The sequence below is a fragment of the Armigeres subalbatus genome, unplaced genomic scaffold (genome assembly GCF_024139115.2).
Source record: "Armigeres subalbatus isolate Guangzhou_Male unplaced genomic scaffold, GZ_Asu_2 Contig1797, whole genome shotgun sequence".
NCBI lineage: Eukaryota > Metazoa > Arthropoda > Insecta > Diptera > Culicidae > Armigeres > Armigeres subalbatus.
Window position 1 is genome coordinate 112,652 of NW_026942613.1, and position 22,059 is coordinate 134,710.

The 22,059-nt window shown below is 37.8% G+C and overlaps 1 protein-coding gene across 2 annotated transcripts; it reads left to right on the top strand.

Moving 5' to 3' along the window:
• The first annotated feature begins 297 nt into the window (after positions 1–297).
• LOC134203341 (uncharacterized) lies at positions 298–4,962 on the top strand. Of its 2 annotated transcripts, none has more exons than XM_062678216.1 (6): positions 298–455; positions 530–728; positions 808–1,056; positions 1,119–1,466; positions 2,413–3,128; positions 3,356–4,962. In XM_062678216.1, exons 2-6 carry the CDS (start codon positions 545–547, stop codon positions 3,977–3,979), a joined length of 2,121 nt encoding a protein of 706 aa, XP_062534200.1. In that variant the 5' UTR covers positions 298–455; positions 530–544; the 3' UTR covers positions 3,980–4,962. The 2 variants fall into 2 exon arrangements, with proteins under 2 accessions (XP_062534200.1, XP_062534199.1); XM_062678215.1 differs by having other exon boundaries at positions 299–455; positions 527–728.
• The last annotated feature ends 17,097 nt before the right edge of the window (positions 4,963–22,059 follow it).

Sequence of the window (22,059 nt, forward strand, 5' to 3'; positions counted from 1 at the left end):
CTTCTGTCTGCTTTTTTTCTTGCTCTCCCTTCTTCTTATTGGCTTTTGCTGTCCTCTTATTATTCCATTTGCCTCTTCTGTTTTCCTTCTGGTTTCTTATTTTAGCTTAATATTTGACTGATTTATGATCAGCATTTATCTGTAACAATTACCGTTCTCGTTGGTCATAGTTGTTACGTTCATCCCATGTGGCTGCTTTCCAAAAAACTATCCTTGAGGCAAACTGAATATGAATTCTTCAGATAGCGTAAGTAAATCATGTGTAATAGGCTAATTTAGTAGGAATCACAACGAGATGGCGCTGAGAGTAAAAAAGTGATATCGATTCTGACCAGCTGTCAAACGTATACAAATTCAATTTTCGGATATTTAATTAAGTTTTTATCTAATTGTTAAGTGGAATTTAATAATACCAGTACTATTTTAGAATAATAAAAGTTATTTCCTAAGCAAAGGTAAGCGAATTTGCGTGATTCTGATAATAATTGTCTAGAAAATCTATAATGTTTACATTTTTGAACATCAGCAGGAAACTCGGCTGAAAATGCATTATGAACGAGAGGAGTTTTGTGTCGTCAAGACCTGTATGAAAAAAAATTGCCAGCTGTTCCCTGTTCCACATAAAGGCAGTAGTGTTTTCAAACATTGGAGCCGATTTGTCCATCTAAGTGGGTATCCTGGGCACCGGATTTGTGATGCTCATTTTACGCCAAGTGATTTTCTCTCTGGTAATTATAGATAAATATGACGAAGAACGGATTCTTCGTATCAAAAAATTGTGAATAACAAGTGGTCTTTATATTACAGTCAAACAGATAAAGTTGAAGATTACCTCAGTTCCATCGATTTTGCCAAAACGAGAAGAAAAAGTATCAGCTAAAACCGGATGCTGTGTTGTTGGGTGCAGAACCCGAAAAACGGCAAAGCTTCTGAAATTTCCAGCAGCACTTCGTGCAAGGCGTAAACGCTGGAACTCAGTGCTCGGACTTCCGATCGATGATACAACCCGTCTCAAAATATGTCGCCAACATTTCACGTCTTCAGATTTTATTCAAAGTAAGTATTTACCTATTAGTAGCCGGTGTGAATCGTATACTTAGCAAAGAACATTTTTTCAGCAACTAGGCGGTATTTGAAGCCGAGTGCAGTTCCGACTCGAGGTGTTACGCTTCTAACTAAGAGAAAGCTGATAGTGTACTCGAAGGATTCAACAGATAGTGATGTCGACGACCAACCGGTGCCAGAGCATGGATATTGTGTGCCATACAATCTACCTCGAAGTAGAGCTATTTGTTTTGTTCCGAGGTGCACAGCTCGAGCAGGGAATGGTATTAAGCTGCACAAATTTCCTCTACGCAACCGTGAAGCTTTGAATAAATGGATTGGTGCAATAAAAAGCAAGAAAAGGCCTACCAAGTATTCCGCAGTTTGCAGCAGGCACTTTAAAGCTCATGATTACCTGGCAGGTATGTACGATACCTTCACACTGGAGGACCTAAATTTACATTCAGGGAAAGGACTACTATAAGACTGGAAGCATTCCGCTTTTTATACTCAATTAAGTTGAAGGGGACTAGTGAAGTTGTATTTTTCTCGTAATCTGTACGTTAAACCTAACTTCGCTAGTGGTGCGATAGTCTAATTAGGGCTTAATTAGACTAGTGCACTACTAGCGAAGTTAGGTTTAACTTACTTTAACTTATCAACTTGACTAGCGATATTTTATCACAGAATAAGTTTTCGTCGCTATGAGGCGGAAATCTCTAGCAAACCCCTGCCTGTAGAATTTGCTTCAGAGGAAAATCAATGAATTGAATTGACTTGAATGGCCACACAGAATGGACAATTTTTTGTGTACGAAACGTTTCTATTCTTGATGACCCTAAGAGTTTTTATGTATAGTGAATCAAACGTTTATTTTAAATTAAATAAATAACCTAGTAATTAAGTATAAGAATATGGCTTTTTAAATCGAGAGATTCCAACATTTCTATATGTATGCTTCAAAGCCTACAAGCCTACATGCTTTTTTTTTATTTGTAGTCCTGGGTTCATATGCGTCCATTGCTTTTGTTAATTTCGAACAGTTCCTCTTAGCATGTGCTACGATTACATGTTCAAGTATTCAAATAAGGTTATGCTCAAACATTACGTAAAAGCACAAATTACATTTTAACAGTTTATCTTAAGCGGATCGCTCTGAGGCTTAATATTTACGGTTTTTTTAGTTAAAACGAGTTGTTGGCATTTGTTCGGGTATATGGAACATTAACAGAACAATATGGAACATTAACAGATCTGTATTCACGAACCCACCACTGATAAATTAAAAGCGCAATATTTGATCAAACACAAACTTTTTCTTCTTAATTTTATTTACACTATATTAAAATATAATTATCTACATTTCAGGAGGAAAACGACTCAAGCCGAATACGATTCCATCTTTATATCTACCTTCAACTGATTTGTTGTTGCTACCAAATCCATACAAGTTAAACTTTCCTTCATCAAAACTTCGGTCATCCAATTCAAATATAATGATTGCCAATCATTCATCAGGATCGTCCCCATCGCATAGTACTAGAAGTTCAAAAGAAAACCTAGCTACTGATTTAGCGTTTTGTGAACTTTCTGATAAGTTATCCGAAATTGAAGAACGTAAACCCAATCCTGATGAGATCAACCAAAATTCAACGTTTGCTCGCTCGATTGATGGAGAGCACGTTATAGCACCCAGCGTAAACACAAAAACAGAAAGCTTCATCAAAAGTTGCACAACCCGAATTGATAATGATGCATCCATCAAACTGGTTGGAATAACCTCAACGTTCAACAGCGAAACATTTAAAAACGAAAGTAAGTTTTCACTGACAAGCCTTATCAAGTCCGATAGAGATGCAATAATATGGACTGGCGTTGCATCCCTGGAACAACTTGACTCTATATGTATTTCAGTCAGAATAGTGGAGGACCAGCTTTACAAAGAACAGCACAGACTATCTGCAATAGATAGAGTGATTTTAACTTTGGCTAAATTAAAGCAAAATATATCTTTTGCGGCTATTTCAACGCTTTTTGGCATATCTCCTGCTACTGTATCGCAATACTTCAACCACACCATACAGGTGAGCTATTTATGTATTACTCCTCAAACGCATATGAAAGAACCGGCAAAGGTAACGGCAGGATTTGACAGAAAATAATTGGGGTAACTATCAAATCCTGCCGTTGTCATCGCCAACTCGTTCCAAGAACTTTTTATTATACTACATATGTGAAAAACAGCTCTTTTAAAAGGCTCTAGAAGGAATCATAACTAAATGGAATAATATGGATTTCTCAATTGTTACAGGTTCTCGCAGTGGTTCTGCAGAAATTCGTATATTGGCCTGATCGAGAAGAGATAAGAAACAACTTACCACTGTGTTTCAGAGGAAAATACGAAAGTGTTAGATGTATTCTTGATTGTACTGAAGTTCCTGTGGCCACGATGAAGTGCATCAATTGTTGCATAGCATGCTACTCGAATTATAAAGGCATGAGGACAGTCAAGTTCCTAATAGGAATTACGCCAGCTGGTTTAATCAGTTTCGTGAGTAAAGCTTACAGTGGAAAAGCATCTGATAAACAGATTTTCAACGACGAAAATGTATTGAGCCTTCTGGACCCATTCACTGACGAATTGATGGTTGACAAAGGTTTCAACATTCAGCAAGAATGTTTTAATCACGGAATACGATTGCACATTCCTCCTTTCTTGCGAACGGCTCAACATAGTAAATCCGATGCTATACTAAATGAAAGTATTGCAAAATCTAGGATTCATGTTGAAAGAGCTATACAACGGATGAAACTTTTCGGAATACTCCAATCGGCGATCGATGCCTCAGTCCTAGGATCTATTGACGCAATAGTAAAGGTTATATGCGCAATTGTGAACTTATCGGCACCAATTATGAAAGATATCAGATTTTAAGATTGCTTTAATAAAGATATGAAAGTATTTGTAGTTGTTGAATGTTCTTAGGGAGCTCCAGTGGCCTTGCGAGCATAGGCGTAGGATTGCCAATCCGGAGATGGCGAGTTCGATTCTCGGTCCAGTCTTAGACGTTTTCGGGTTGGAAACTTTCTCGACTCCTTGGGCATTGTACTTGCCACTCAAGATAAATACATACTTATGCAATGGCGGGGATAGAAAACCATTCTCGATTAATTTTTCAAAAGGACCTAAGTAACATTTTTTCATGAATTAGGGTAGAGGATGTATTTTGGACCACTTACTTTGAGTACTGCAATCAAAAGCTTCCATATTGGTCTGTTGATTGCAATATTCAAATTAATTCATGGAAAACATGTAAGTTAGGTCCTTTTGAAAAGTTAAGCGAGCATTCAATTAATAACTGAGGAAATGCTAATAGAATACAAACTTGAAAAGCAGGCAAAGTTCCATTTGGAATGTAGAGCAATTGAAGAAGAAATTTTCTTATATTTATTTGAAAGCTTGAATTACATTAATTCATTTCCATGTTTCTTACATATTTCAGGTAGCAGGTGTTGAAAATAAACTTGTTTTAATGAACTAATTAGACTTCTAACGTATTCTTCATTGAACTGAATTTCCAAAACAATGAAATCATTCTCGTACTTCGAATAAACGATAAAATCACAAGTAACACAACCTAATACATACATACTTAACTGAATTTGCGCGTAGTACTTATGATTCTTATTTAATTCAAAACCTGACTCTCGCTTCTTAATATACAACTTAGTTGCTTTACAATTTTCTAACATCCACTCCAAACCATGTTCTTTACCAGACATTGGGCATTTAATCTCAATTAAAATATTACAGCCAGTATCGACGCCATCTGGACTTACGCCAATCCATGGTTCTTTCACGCAAACTACAAATCCACATTTTTTCACTAATGGATTTCGTTTTATTCTGTAGCATTCGAGTGCTGATTCCTCTGTTTCCCTTCCATAATCTAAAGCTTTTGATCGGATCAGCTTCGGGTTCAGATAAAGATTTGTCTTCCTTGGCCAATCTGCATTTTTATTATGGGTGTATGTAAAAATATCGTAACAAGAGCTTGCAGTGATTCTTATTGAGCGATGTAGATGCCAAGCATCGTTACGCTGGTCTTTAATTTTTTTCCATAATATCCAATATCGACTGCACATTTTTAAAAACAATGGTCTCATAAAATTGTTTGTGGTTTTCCCCCAGCAGCCATTCAATATTGCGGATTTGTTGGACATCAAGTATCATTCCGTACAACTCATTTCGTGTTACATATTCGTCGTGATTTATTTGCAACAGAGGACCAGATTTGGGCAATGGTACACTCAATTCTCTCCCTTCAATGTGTTTCTGGATGTTATGGAAGTTCTACTTCTTTACTCCACTAGTTTATTACCCTTCAAAATTCGATCGAAGGCCTGCTGCAGGAGCTCTTGCTTATTTGATGTATCCTCCGGAGTAACGATTGGGTGCTGTCGAATACAACACAGTTGCATCAGTGGTTTTGCGCGCCATTGGATGATTTCAGCTCTACTTCTACCCCAAGCTTGTCGGGAATCCGTGCACGTCATAAATTCAACCGATCTGAATCTGAAATCATTAGATTTTAAAATCTCAGAAAACATTTTTATCGTTCATGTCAATATTTACTGGCACAGGTGCAGAAGACAAGCAATAATATGCTTGCATCGGGATGTTCCAGCCTTGCAGGAACAGCACAGTGACCATTTGCGGTAGTCTGAACCGATCTTCAAACGTAGCTCATGCGGAACATCTGCTGGGTGAGAGCTCTGTTGTCGTCAACTTAAGATAATCCTGCAATTTTTTTGTGTAGCCTATGCAAACGATGTGTCCAGGATTGAATACATTTTTACCTTCTCGTAAAGGTCTCACGGAATCCCCAACATAGTCAAAAACCTGGTCAAGTGAAATCGTGACCTTTACAATATTTGTATTCCCAGCATTTAAAACAAAATAAATAACCTCAATGTTGCCATAAGTGATATTCACACTGTTTATTCGTATTTTAGGAATGCTGCCAGATTTTGAATGATCTGCGAAACGAAAAGAAATATTTTATTACCTTGTTGTTCCATGATAGCAGTTAAAATAATGATATATATCAGAAAACTTTAAAAAATTATTTCTCCGCGCTTCAAGGAGCAGCCAATGTTTTGATTACTATCACTTTTTTGACAGTTCAAAAGTTCACTCGTAGATGGCACTCATGTTGCATTAGTTTGAAATAAATTTGCCTATAAGGGACCGACTGTTTACTTCGATGACATTTTCCTCCAGGGTGCAGCAACCGTAAAAAGTGTAGACAACAACCTTCCGTCACAGAGAACAGACATGGAGGCTCGAACAAAATTTCTTGCAAAACATGTGTAAACAAACACACCGAACCGCAACGCCATCGACGTCGACATTGCAACTCATAATCTCATTTTGACAACACGATGGCGCTGGTATGCTCTTGCATGCATAACGACACTAGCGCACAGTGGCATTTTTTGATGACGCTAGCGCTGATTATGCACGGGATAACGGCGACATTCCAAAGTTATTTCAAAATGAACAGTGAAAAGTTATCACAACATGGCGAGTGCAGCTTCAATGTCTGTTCTTTGTGCTTCCGTGCACCATGTTTACGGTACTCGTCACTGAGTGGCGATACCGGCGTTTCTATCTGTGTTGTTAAGCCTGCTACTCTATGTTCTGAGATTTTCAAAATTTTCACCATGAGCTCATGGAAGAATGGTAGTTGGAAATCGATAAAATGTATGGGAAAATCAAGTATTTTGCAAATTTATGGAAAATGGTGGTGTTTTACAAGAAAGTAGTGATAAGGAATGAAGTATGAGGTGAAAAGATTATCTGCTGCACTTAGTTTGCACTGATTAGTAGTTTAATAGTGATGCAATTTCGATTTTACTACCATTGAAAAAACGCCATCTCTTGCAATAATCGTTTTGACTGGTACCTTATTGTAAACGATTTGAATAAACAACAAGGGAGATATGGAGTTAGATAACTTTTTGGTAGTTTTGCTAAAAATAATTGGATTTCCGCAACTAGTATTTCATTACCATATATACGTTCAATCAGGTGAACATTATACCATTTCGATAACCTATTGTATAGAGTTGTTTATGGTACAGAACACCAATCTGGTTTGTTTTCCAAGAAGTCAAAACCATTACTTGAATAATTTTTGGGACTGTGGGGTAAAAGTACGCAGGAACCGGTGGGACAAGAGTACGCATATTAATCTTCAAGTTATGATGTCAAACCCGTACCTCCGGCCGAAATAAGACTTCTTAGTAAGCGTAAAGATTCACAACTAAGAAAAAAGGGACAGAAGTCGAAATTATCACAAGTTTTTAGGATAAGTTGAAGTAATTCGGTGTTGGAAAGGACTTAGCGTTCAAAGCACTGAAGCGAAATAATGAAATTGTATTAGGACTTGTTGTGCACCTAAACATAGTACGAAAACACAATTTCATCTAAATGATAATTCCATTCAATCAAAAGAAACATTCATAAATTACGCAACGTTTAGCTGGGAGGGGTTGCGAGATGTGTGACGACCCATATAATTTTTAGAGAATTCATACAATTAGTGTAAAATAGGGGAGGGGTAATGAAATAGCCAAATTTTACGTTACGAAAATGCCTTTGTATATGCACGCGAAACCTGATATATATTTTTACCTCTGTAGTTTTTTGTATATATAAAACCCAGATTAATCCACCTAGCGGTGATGGTGCCTTTCTCGTTCGTTCAAAAGGTTTGGAAAAATCTCAAATAACACCAATATGTGATGATATGGAAATGCTAATATCATCTTCCAAACTTAGACGTACATGTTCATGATAGAATTAGAGGCGAAAGTATAGAATTGATAGTTCCGTTAGGATACGGCAGGCATGAAGAATGTTTTTATAGAAGTCGATTTGAAAGCGAGCAGAGGGCAATATTTGTGATGGTACATATCACACGACCTTCACAGATAAAAATATGTTGTGATTTTAATTGTATTTTCATGCACATATTTGGAACATGCAAATAAACGCAACATTCAATTGATCTCACTATTCTTTTAAATCAAAATAATTGTAAACGGTGCTTGCTTGTAAAATTCAATCAAATTTAATAGAATATCAAATGTTAATTCGTTTGATAGGATAAGCTGCAATTTTAAACGTCGTTGAATTTTCAAAATTATTTGCTGTGTTCCTTCTGCCAAGCTCCCGTATGAAGGGGAGGGCCAGTGGAGATATATCAGCTTCCACACTGATATTCTTCCCTCCCCCTTCATACGGGAGCTTGGCAGAAGGAAGGTCGTGATATGTGCCATCACAAATATTGCCCTCCGCTCGCTTTCAAATCGACTTCTATGTATAAAAAATTCTTCATGCCTGCCGTATCCTAACGGAACTAGAAATACTAGAATAAGAGATCGGCAAAGACGCCATCTTGTTTCCAATCAAACCGTCAAAGAGGTTCCAAATCGACTTGTTTACTTTTTCACCCATAAGAGTCAAGCAAAAAGTTCAAGTGATTCCAGTATTATTTCCACGATATCACACCTTTTCATATGTTGCCATTTCGACAGTTTTTCACTCCGCCGGTCTCTGGTTATAGGGTTGCTAAACGGAACTATCAATTCTATACTTTCGCCTCTAATTCTATCACGGTGTTGAACTTAGTCTGTAGATTAAAAAAACACCTTAATAAAGACTAAAAAAAATCTAATTCTATCATGAACATGTACGTCTAAGTTTGGAAGATGATATTAGCATTTCCATATCATTGTAAATCGTTTAACTTCACGTAGAAGTAACACACACAAAATCATTGATTTAGTGGGACCAATATGTGGATTGGTTATATTTTTCATACTTGTTTATAGGGTTAAGGCAGGTATTTTCGTCTTTTCGTCGTAGTCTCGAAAACCAATAAAAGAGAAACTTTTTGACAAACTCGTCCGTATCCAATCGTAAGCTCGTTCTGCTATATTGGAGTTCTAGCAAAAGGACGTTCCTTTCGATGTTTTTAGCCACCAAGACAATGGACGGAAATACCTGCCGTGTCCCTATGCATAAAAAAAATTCTCGACAAACGCAATTTGTTGCAAACAAATCGGATGAGCATAAGAGCAAAAAATGGCATTTTATTTTGTAGTTTTGAAATTAGTATTTTCGCCATAACTTTTGACCCAATTGTACGATCCGGCCATATTTCTATAGGAAACAATGGGACAAGACTCTACGTCGAATGCAATCTGTTGCGAGCGACTTGAGGAGCACACATATTGCACATCAATCACAGTAACTTATATATGACCGGATTCAGTCACAATATGGTTACTGCAACCAGATGTGTTGAACTTGTGTTGCTTGGGGAATAGATGAAGTCTAAGTGCTAAAAAGTGAGCTAGACTTTTTTGAACTCTTTTCACAATAAATAGTAATTTGACCATAACATCTAAGCCCATAGGCCGATCTGGCCAATTTTCAATAAGAAAATATGAGACATTCTGCGTCGAATGCAATTTAATGCGAGCAAATCGGTTGAGGAAAAGTGCCTGAAAAATGAGTGACATTTTTTTAGCGATTTTTCCATTAAAAAGTGGTATAATTTTCGATCCCATAGTCCGATATGGCCAATTTTAAATAGAAAATAATGGAACAGGATTTTGCGTCGAATGCAACTTGTTGCGAGCAAATCGGTTGAGGATAAGTGCCCGAAAAATGAGTGACATTTTTTACGCGATTTTTCGTATGAATTTGTATTTTGGCCATAACTTTCGATCCCATAGTTCGATCTGGCCAATTTTAAATAGAAAATAATGGGACAGGATTTTGCGTCGAATGCAACTTGTTGCGAGCAAATCGGTTGAGGATAAGTGCCCGAAAAATGAGTGACATTTTTTACGCGATTTTTTCGTATGAATTTGTATTTTGGCCATAACTTTCGATCCCATAGTTCTACCTGGCCAGTTTCAAATAGGAAACAATGGAACAGGATTCTGCGTCGAATGCAACTTGTTGCGAGCAAATCGGTTGAGGATAAGTGCCCGAAAAATGAGTGACATTTCTTACGCGATTTTTTGTATGAATTTGTATTTTGACCATAACTTTCGATCCTATAGTCCGATCTGGCCAATTTTCAATAAGGAACAATGGGACAGGATTCTTCGTCGAATGCTACTTGTTGCGAGCAAATCAGTTGAGGATAAGGGCCCGAAAAAATGAGTGACATTTTTACGCGATTTTTTCGTATGAATTTGTATTTTGGCCATAACTCTCGATCCCATAGTCCGATCTGGCCAATTTTAAATAGGTAACAATGGGACAGGATTCTGCGTCGAATGCAACTTGTTGCGAGCAAATCGGTTGCGGATAAGTGCCCGAAAAATGAGTGACATTTTTTACGCGATTTTTTCGTATGAATTTGTATTTTGGCCATAACTCTCGATCCCATAGTCCGATCTGGCCAATTCCAAATAAGAAACAATGGGACAGAATTTTGCGTCGAATGCAACTTGTTGCGAGCAAATCGGTTGAGGATAAGTGCCCGAAAAATGAGTGACATTTTTTACGCGATTTTTTCGTATGAATTTGTATTTTGGCCATAACTTTCGATCCCATAGTTCTACCTGGTCAGTTTCAAATAGGAAACAATGGAATAGGATTCTGCGTCGAATGCAACTTGTTGCGAGCAAATCGGTTGAGGATAAATGCCCGAAAAATGAGTGACATTTCTTACGCGATTTTTTTGTATGAATTTGTATTTTGACCATAACTTTCGATCCTATAGTCCGATCTGGCCAATTTTAAATAGGAAACAATGGGACAGGATTCTGCGTCGAATGCAACTTGTTGCGAGCAAATCGGTTGCGGACGAGTGCCCGAAAAGTGGGGGACGTTTGTTGCTCGATTTTGTTGTATGATTTTGTATTTTGGCCATAACTCTCGATCCCATAGTTCGATCTGGCCAATTCCAAATAGGAAACAATGGGACAGGATTCTGCGTCGAATGCAACTTGTTGCGAGCAAATCGGTTGAGGATAAGTGCCCGAAAAATGAGTGACATTTTTTACGCGATTTTTTCGTATGAATTTGTATTTTGGCCATAACTCTCGATCCCATAGTCCGATCTAGCCAATTCCAAATAAGAAACAATGAGACAGAATTTTGCGTCGAATGCAACTTGTTGCGAGCAAATCGGTTGAGGATAAGTGCCCGAAAAATGAGTGACATTTTTTACGCGATTTTTTCGTATGAATTTATATTTTGGCCATAACTTTCGATCCCATAGTTCTACCTGGCCAGTTTCAAATAGGAAACAATGGAACAGGATTCTGCGTCGAATGCAACTTGTTGCGAGCAAATCGGTTGAGGATAAGTTCCCGAAAAATGAGTGACATTTATTACGCGATTTTTTTGTATGAACTTGTATTTTGACCATAACTTTCGATCCTATAGTCCGATCTGGCCAATTTCAAATAGGAAACAATGGGACAGGATTCTGCGTTGAATGCAACTTGTTGCGAGCAAATCGGTTGCGGATAAGTGCCCGAAAAATGAGTGACATTTTTTACGCGATTTTTTTGTATGAATTTGTATTTTGGCCATAACTCTAGATCCCATAGTCCGATCTGGCCAATTTCAAATAGGAAACAATGGGACAGGATTTTGCGTCGAATGCAACTTGTTGCGAGCAAATCGGTTGAGGATAAGTGCCCGAAAAATGAGTGACATTTTTTACGCGACTTTTTCGTATGAATTTGTATTTTGGCCATAACTCTCGATCCCATAGTCCGATCTGGCCAATTTCAAATAGGAAACAATGGGACAGGATTCTGCATCGAATGCAACTTGTTGCGAGCAAATCGGTTGAGGATAAGTGCCCGAAAAATGAGTGACATTTTTTGAGTAGTTTTGCGCACACACACACACACATACACACACACAGACATCACCTCAATTCGTCGAACTGAGTCGATTGGTATATAACACTATGGGTCTCCGGGCCTTCTATAAAAAGTTTGTTTTTGGAGCGATCATATAGCCTTTACCGTATACTTAGTATACGAGAAAGGCAAAACCCAGATTAATCCACCTAGCGGTGATGATGCCTTTCTCGCTCGTTCAAAAGGGTTGACAAACATATTATACAAGTCTAATATAACACTAAATAGGGCTTATTTTTCACATTTGTTTAAGGCAGCCCTTACTTTGTACCGTTAAATGCACAACAACGATCCATAAATAACATCTGAATGTTCCATAAAACGCTACCTTAAATCCATAAAATAGTTCAGGCTTATCCATAAAGAATAATTTTAAGATCTATAACTAAGCATAACTAAGTTAAAAAAAATAAATCAAATAATTGGAAAATAAGTATGTACCTTTAAACATGATCAAGAAAAACAATATCATTCCTGCTATTTTCCCATGAGCGTATGACAAATGATCTATAAATGTTTTAAAAATTATCCATAGAAAACTACATTTAATAAAAAATACAATTTTGCGCAATTTTTATCGTGATTATGATCCATAACTTCGGTAATATGATCCATAATTTTGGTCAAATGACAAGTTTTCGAGTGTTTCCCGTTTTGAAGTCAGAATCCTTCTGGAATAGTATGATTCTTCATCATATAGATAAGAATTCATTTTTTGCTGATGAGCAGTTCCGTTTTTGTCATTGATATTTAACCACTTTTCAACTAAAATTTACAAATTTGATCCGACTTAATAAAATCTTCTCTTCAGATTTTATTAAGTCGGATCAAATTCGATACTGTTGCGTTTATTCATATGGAGAAAATTTCGAAGTGATTAACCGAAGGTTTGATTAAAGTTGATTAATTTTAATTTGCTTTTGTATATATTATACTGAACTGAACTAAACTTATTTATCAGATCACTCAGATCTACAGGTAAACTCCTGTACAAAATTTGATAAATTACTCGTGACAGAGCTGGTGTTACCTAAATCAGCATACTTGTGCCAATAATGTGTCAGGGAATCAAAAATCGTTGTTTACCTTAGTGTAATTTGTTATGGATTATAGCAAGGATGTTTTCGATCATTTAGTAATATAGGTTCGATAATTTAGTAGTTTGTCAATAACTCATTCGGCACCATAAAACACGTTTTAAAATGTAACTTCTGGTATGAGTCATCGACAAACTAAATGATCAAACTTAGATTACTACATGATCCAAAACATGTTTGGATTGTAGAAAAGTTTGGATACATTTTCCATTGACTTGCCAAAAAGAAAAATTTTCTCCGAATCCTTCCGAAACTCAGCTTCTTCCACATAATCCGAGTGCTATTTGAAATCTTCAAACAGATATGTTGTCACTATGAATGGGGTTCCAATTAATTGGTCTAGCGAAGTACAAGATTTAGGACTTATGTAAAGCATGAATTAATTAACTATCAAAAACCACACAGAAGGTATGCAAGCGAAAAGGTACGAATATAGTAAGTTAATATTTATAAAAAAACAAAACCATTTACTAAAATAAATTGTTTGATTTACAAACTAATTGTTAGGCCAGCCATGTTTTACATATACTGTGCCAATATTAATTATTTGTTGCAACGCCAGGAAGAATGCATTACAGTGGATTCGAATCAAATGTTGAAATTGAGTCTGAAGTTGCTTCCCTGCACACCAAAAACATTATGAATATTAGGTGACAGATCTGAATGAATTGACACAAAAGCACACGTAACGTAAACTCAATCGTATATGTTTTTCAACGTCAGATGATTTAAATGTGCCACGGAACCTAAACACAGCACCAGGTACGTTGCCGCACGAATGCACAAGTAGCCGATGATCAGTGCAAATTGCGTATAACCTGTTATACTTCGATCACCTCTCTCCCAAGAAGCAAAGTTAGCTGAGGGGTATCGTTCTACACGCAAAAAAAGTGTTCTTGAATTCGTGAACTAACGAGTTCACGGTGTATTTTTTCGTGAACAACAATCACGGATTCGGGAACACCAGTCACGTTTTCCAGAACGTTCCAGAAAACGTGACTGTATTCCCGACTCTCACTCAGAGCGTCTGTGTTCGACGCTCGTTCGGGCGCCGAGAGCACTCGGCAGTCATCCTGACCCTCTTTTTTTAAACATATTTTTTTGGTATAATACAAATAAGTTTTATACAATTTTTATTTTACTAAATGCCAAATTTTTAAAACGACTTCTCTGCGTTTGTAAACAAAGATTAAAACATCGATTTGTCAAATCTGACAGGCGAGAGCACTCCCACGCAATCCAACACCACCAAAAGGTAGCCGAAGAATTTACCTATATGCCAATTGCCAATCTAAAAGAAAATTAAATTTCGAACCCGAAAAATCAAATCACTTTCGGCTAAAATGTGTTTTAACGTTTTAACAATCATTTTAAAATTGACGCCCTATATCCCTTGCCGGGTGAAATAAAAAAGCATCATCCGGTCCCCATTTTGTTTACTTATACTGACTAATAATGACCAATAAAAAATAATGTTGTTATCATTTAGTATAAGTTATTACACACTAGTGCTTTAACTCTGTTATTAGGTAAATTAAAAAAAAAACCCAGATTAATCCACCTAGCGGTGATGGTGCCTTTCTCGTTCGTTCAAAAGGTTTGGAAAAATCTCAAATAACACCAATATGTGGAGAAAACTCGGAGAACATTTTAGGGGTGGAAATTCATATAATCGCAACTTTATTTTTATTGATTATAATTCATATTAACAATAATAAATGAACTTCAGTACTTTGTTTGTTTACCATTTTTCAGAATTGTTTCATAAATACGTTTTGGCATCGAATCGACAAGGTTTTGTAACATTTTCAAAGGAATTTTTTGCCATTCTTCCCTTACAGCCACTTGTAGCTCCCGAACTGTTCCAAACTGCCGTCCTTCACTGTAAACCCGTCTGGCTAGGATTCCCCAAAGATTCTCAATGAATTGAGATCCGGACTGCGCACTGGCCACTCCAAAAGGGGTCTGTCCCGCTCCGAAAACCATTGTTTGGACACCTTGCTCACGTGAATTGCAGCGTTATCCTGCTGGAAAATGAAGTCATTGTCCATTACATCCTCTGTGAACGGTATCAACATACAGTCCAGTAGTTCAATATAGTTGTCCGACTTCATTCTGGTGGAAATGGTAGCAATATTCGTTTTTCCTTTGCGTGAGAATGCCGCCCACACCATGAGACTACCACCTCCAAAATTTCGGCTTAGTTTTACCTCGGGATTTTTTCGCAGGTCATGCCAATAATACGCACAGCAGTCCGGACCATCGAGGTTAATGGTATATGACCGGATTCAGTCACAATATGGTTACTGGCACTGCAACCAGATTTGTTAAACTTGTGTTGCTTGGGGAATAGATGTAGTCTAAGTGCTAAAAAAGTGAGCTAGACTTTTTGCCTTTCTCGTACACTAAGTGTACGTAAAGGCTATAATATTGCTTCAAAAACAAAATTTTGATAGGAGGCCCGGAGGGCCGATTTTTATATACCGATCGACTCAGCTCGACGAACTGAGGTGATGTCTGTATGTGTGTATGTATGTATGTGTGTGTGTGTGTGTGTGTGTATGTGTACAAATTTTGTAGACACACTTTTTTGAACTTCCCATTGTCCGATTGGCTCGCAACAAGTTGCAGTCGACGCGGAATTCAGTCCCATTGTTTGCTATTGAAAATTAGATCAATAGCTCATCGCAATCTGGAGTTATGGCCAAAAAACTGTTTTTGCGTATAAAAAAATAGCAAAATGTTCTATACTGATTACACCTAGATTCGAACTGCTGACCTCTGGGGTGGAAAGCGCTTGCTGTACCACATAACCATCGGATCACACTTGGTATGAGTAAATATAAGTCGTACAGTATTCATCAAATTGGTATATGTTCATTTCTTTTCCAAGCCACAGAGTTCACTCTGCTAGGGTGACAGTACCAATATTGGAAGTATTATTGAATCAATAAAAGAAAATATGTATTTGATAATTCGAAATTGGTAGTTTTAATGCATTAACTAATAGACAAACTTTGAATTAGCCAGAAATGAAATTGGATTCATTTCGTCTTGATAACTAATCTAAATTTCTTGGAGGTAAAATGAGCTCCACTATACTGCCGTCGCAAGCATAATCGTCCAATATTGATTTTGCTTGGAAGAAAATATAGAACAGTAACGCTTACGGCGGCAGTATATAGGTAGGAAAGCCAATTTGTTGGGGAAATTTTTGTTTTCAATTAGTATTTATAATGGCATAATTACAACGTGTCGTTTCAAGTAAAGCAAACGTTCAGTAATGCAATGATGAACAATATTATTAAGAACCCATTGTCTCCACTGAGGGCATGATCGCCCTATAAGTGTTTCTTTGGGTAACCTTTAACGAAGAGAAATCTGTTCAATAATTAATAATGTTTCTCTTTACTAAGCGTAATCAGGCTCATTTTTTCTATTATTTTGCTATCATGCGCTCGCATACCCTATATACGAGTGAACTTCTCAAGTGGTATCTTTTTGTGGCGTGCAATAAGCGTATGGGAGCGTAGTTGGTTTCCGTGAGGACGCTATGCAAGCACATTTCGGTGGGAGCGAACGGCACTGCATTCGCTTCAGTCGCTTGCCGTCGGATGAATATCGCAGAAGGAAACATCACCAACACACCGCATTGGCCCTGACGAAAGCGAGTAAACAAAGTGGGGGCCGGATGATGCTTTTATTCCACCCGGCAAGGGATATAGGGCGTCAATTTTAAAATGATTGGTAAAACGTTAAAACACATGTTAGCCGAAAATAGTTTAATTTTTCGGGTTCGAAATTTAATTTACTTTTAGATTGGCAACACGAAAGTCTAATTATTTCGATTAAAAACCCAGATTAATCCACCTAGCGGTGATGGTGCCTTTCTCGACCTTCGTAAAATGTGTGAGCTTGAAAAAGATGAGCTAGTGGCTAGGAGTAAAAAGACAAATTTCTTTGTCCGTTCTATGAAAATCAGATTATTAATGGCAAAGATATTGTAGATCCAGTTGAAAACCGGAAATCATATTTTGTCCCATTTCCGGATGTCGCAACTGCATCGCGAGTGGTGCCCGACTATGGCACAGTTGCGCACTACTCGCGATGCAGTTGCAACATCCGGAAATGCGGGAAAATGCGATTTCGCGGGACCTCGGTTCGGTTTTTAGCTTGATCTACAATATGCTAATAAGAATTTCGACATTTTTGTTTCCTTTTCCAATCTTTTTGACGTACATAACCCTGTTTTATTTCACCCAGTCATATATTTGAAGGATATCACTTTTGAATGTTAGTTGAACTGAAGCTCCGACTACACAAAAGAAAACGAAAATGTCATTCCCATCACGCGAGCGGAGGGCAATATTTGTTATGATATAAATCTCATGACCGTCTTTCTGCCAATCTCCCGTATGAAGTGGGAGAGACAGAGACATCATCTCAGTTCGTCGAGCTGAATCGATTGGTATATAACTCTCCAGGCCTTCTGTAAAAGTTTGGTTTATGGAGCGAACATACAGCTTTTTCGTATAAAAAGGCTAAAAAGGTGTTTCGGCCATAACTTCCGATCCCATAGTCCGACCCAGCCAAATCACAATAGGAAACAATGGGACAGGATTCTGCGTCGAATGCAATTTGTTGCGTGTGAATCGATTAAGGTTAGGTGTCCGAAAAATAGGTGACATTTTTTGTGATTTTTATGAAAAAAGGTATTTTGGTCATAACTTCCGATCCCATAGTCCGACCTGTCCAATTTTCAATAGGAAACAATGGGAAAGGATTTTGCGTCGAATGCAATTTGTTGCGAGCAAATCGGTTGAGAATAAGTGCCTGAAAAATGAGGGACATTTCTTACGAAAAATATCGTATGAATTTGTATTTTGACCATAACTCTCGATCCCATAGTCCGATCTGGCCAATTTCAAATAGGAAACAATGGGACAGGATTCTGCGTCGAATGCATCTTGTTGCGAGCAAATCGGTTGAGGATAAGTGTCCGAAAAATGAGTGACATTTTTACGCGATTTTTCGTATGAATTTGTATTTTGGCCATAACTTTTGATCCTATAGTCCGATCTGGCCAATTTCAAATAGGAAACAATGGGACCGAATTCTGCGACGAATGCAACTTGTTGCGAGCAAATCGGTTGAGGATAAGTGCCCGAAAAATGAGTGACATTTTTTACGCAATATTTTTCGTATGAATTTGTATTTTGGCCATAACTTTTGATCCCATAGTCCGATCTGGCCAATTTCAAATAGGAAACAATGGGACAGGATTCTGCGACGAATGCAACTTGTTGCGAGCAAATCGGTTTAGGATAAGTGCCCGAAAAATGAGTGACATTTTTTACGCGATTTTTTTGTATGATTTTGTATTTTGGCCATAACTTTCGATCCCATAGTTCGATCTGGCCAATTTCAAATAGGAAACAATGGGACAGGATTCTGCGTCGAATGCAATCTGTTGCGAGCAAATCGGTTGAGGATAAGTGCCCGAAAAATGAGTGACATTTTTACGCGATTTTTCGTATGAATTTGTATTTTGGCCATAACTCTCGATCCCATAGTTCGATCTGGCCAATTTCAAATAGGAAACAATGGGACAGGATTCTGCGTCGAATGCAACTTGTTGCGAGCAAATCGGTTGAGGATAAGTGCCCGAAAAATGAGTGACATTTTGTTGAGTAGTTTTGCGCACACACACACACACATACACACACACACACACACACACACACACACACACACACACACACACACACAGACATCACCTCAATTCGTCGAACTGAGTCGATTGGTATATAACACTATGGGTCTCCGGGCCTTCTATAAAAAGTTTGTTTTTGGAGCGATCATATAGCCTTTACCGTATACTTAGTATACGAGAAAGGCAAAACCATGTGTAAATATGTAGCCTAACATATAGGTGAAGATTTCGGCTATCTGTTGGTGGTGTTGGATTACGTGGGCTGGGAGTGCTCTCGGCTCTCAGATTTGACAAATCGATGTTTTAATCTTAAACGCAGAGAAGTCGTTTTAAAAATTTTATATTGAGTTATAGAAAATAAAAATTGTTTATAAATATGTTTTTGAAGAAAAAAGTGGATCTAACGAGCGTCGAACATAGACTCTCTGAGTGAGAGCCTAGAACGATACTCCTCAGCTGTCTTTACTTCTTGGAAGAGTTGGAATTAATTGGATTAATTGGAACATTCATGGTGACAACATATCAGTTTGAAGATTTCAAATAGCACTCGGATTATGTGGAAGAAGCTGAGTTTCGGAAGGATTCGGAGAAAATTTTTCCTTCTTGCAAATCAATGGAAATGTATCCAAACTTTTCTACAATCCACGCATGTTTTGGATCATGTAGTAATCTAAGTTCGATAATTTAGTTTGTCGATGACTCATTCCGGAGGTTTAATTTCAAAACGTGTTTTATGGTGGACTTCTGGTGCGAATATTTTTCGACAGCTCTGCCCTACAGTTTGTTTTGCCTTTCTCGTATACAAAGTATACGTAAAGGCTATATGTTCGCTCCAAAAACAAACTTTTTATAGGAGGCTAGGAGACCCATAGTGTTATATACCGATCGACTCAGTTCGACGAATTGAGGTGATGTCTGTGTGTGTGTGTGTGTGTGTGTGTGTATGTGTGTGTATGTGTGTGTGTGTGTGCGCAAAACTACTAAAAAATGTCACTCATTTTCGGGCACTTATCCTCAACTGATTTGCTCGCAACAAGTTGCATTCGACGCAGAATCCTGTCTCATTGTTTCCTATTTGAAATTGGCCAGATCGAACTATGGGATCAGAAGTTATGGCCAAAATACAAATTCATACGAAAAATCGCGTAAAAATGTCACTCATTTTCGGGCACTTATCCTCAAGCTCGCAACAAGTTGCATTCGACGCAGAATCCTGTCCCATTGTTTCCTATTTGAAATTGGCCAGATCGGACTATGGGATCAGAAGTTATGGCCAAAATACAAATTCATACGAAAAAATCGCGTAAAAATGTCACTCATTTTTCGGGCACTTACCCTCAACCTGATTTGCTCGCAACAAGTTGCATTCAAAGCAGAATCCTGTCCCATTTTTTCCTATTTGAAATTGGCCAGATCGAACTATGGGATCGAAAGCTATGACCAAAATACAAATTCATACGAAAAATCGCGTAAAAATGTCACTCATTTTTCGGGCACATATCCAACTGATTTGCTCACAACAAGTTGCATTCGACGCAGAATGTCTCATTTTTCTTATTGAAAATTGGCCAGATCGGACTATGGGCTTAGATGTTATGGTCAAATTACTATTTATTGTGAAAAGAGTTCGAAAAGTCTAGCTCACTTTTTAGCACTTAGACTTCATCTATTGACGCTCGCAGCAGATTGCATTCGACGCAGAATCTTGTCCCATTGTTTTCTATTGAAAATTGGCTAAATCGGACTATGGGATCGGAAATTATGGCTGAAACACCATTTTGCCTTTCTCTACGAAAAGGCTGTATGTTCGCTCCAAAACCAAACTTTCACAGAAGGCCTGGAGACTTATAGTGTTATATACGTATAAGCTCGATGAACTGCGATGATGTCTATCTGTGTGTGTGTACGCTGCGAAAAGATTAGCTTACTTTTTTGGAACTTATCCTCAACCGATTTAATTCCAACTATAGATAGTAGAATATATAGATGAGCGAAAGCATGGCTGAGTCGATTTTTCTGCCCGTGCACACGCACATGTGACGTCACAGCCCTTAACGTTTCCATTGAAATCGTGACGTCATGCTCGTTTGGAGACACGTTTGACAGTTCGTTTGGAGACAGAGGATTTATCTTCACTCATCTATATATTCCACTATCTATAATTCCAACAAGTTTCATTCGACGCGGAATCCTGTCGTATTGTTTTCTATTAAAAATTTGGACCATGGGCACAGAAATTACGGCCAAAATATACTATGTGCTATAAAAGCGAGTAAAAAGTCTAGCTCACGTTTAATGCACTTACCCTAAACCGATTTGCTCGCAACAAGTTGCATTTGACGCAGAATCCTGTTCTATTTAGAAAGTTGGCCAGATTGGACTATTACCTTTGAAATTATGGCCAAAATACTTTTTGCCTTTCTTGTGCAACAAAGTTGTACCGAAAGGCTATAATTTCTTTCCGAAAACGAACTATCGGATGCTTCCACACTAATACACTTCCTCCCTCTTCATACGGGAGTTTGGCAGAAAAGACGGTCATGAGATTTATATCATAACAAATATTGCCCTCCGCTCGCTTGATGGGAATGACATTTTCGTTTTCTTTTTGTGTAGTCAGAGCTTCAGTTCAATTTACATCCAAAAGTGATATCCTTAAAATATATGACTGGGTAAAATAAAACAGGGTATGTACGTCAAAAGATTGAAAAAGGAAACAAAAATGTCGAAATTCTTATTAGCATATTGTAGATCAAGCTGACAACCGAACCGAGGTTTCGCGACAATCGCATTTTCTCGCATTTCCGGATGTTGCAACTGCATCGCGAGTAGAGCGCAACTGTGCCATAGTCGGGCACCACTCGCGATGCAGTCGCGACATCCGGGAATGGGACAAAATATGATTTTCGGTTTTCAACTGGATCTACAATATCTTTGCCATAAATAATCTGATTTTCATAGAACGGACAAAGAAATTTGTCTGTTTTTACTCCTAGCTACTAGCTCATCTATTTTCAAGCACATACATTTTACGAAGGTCGAGAAAGGCACCATCACCGCTAGGTGGATTAATCTGGGTTTTTAAACTCTTTTTCACAATAAATAGTAATTTGACCATAACATCTAAGCCCATAGTCCGATCTGGCCAATTTTCAATAAGAAAATATGAGACATTCTGCATCGAATGCAATTTAATGGGAGCAAATCGGTTGAGGAAAAGTGCCTGAAAAATGAGTG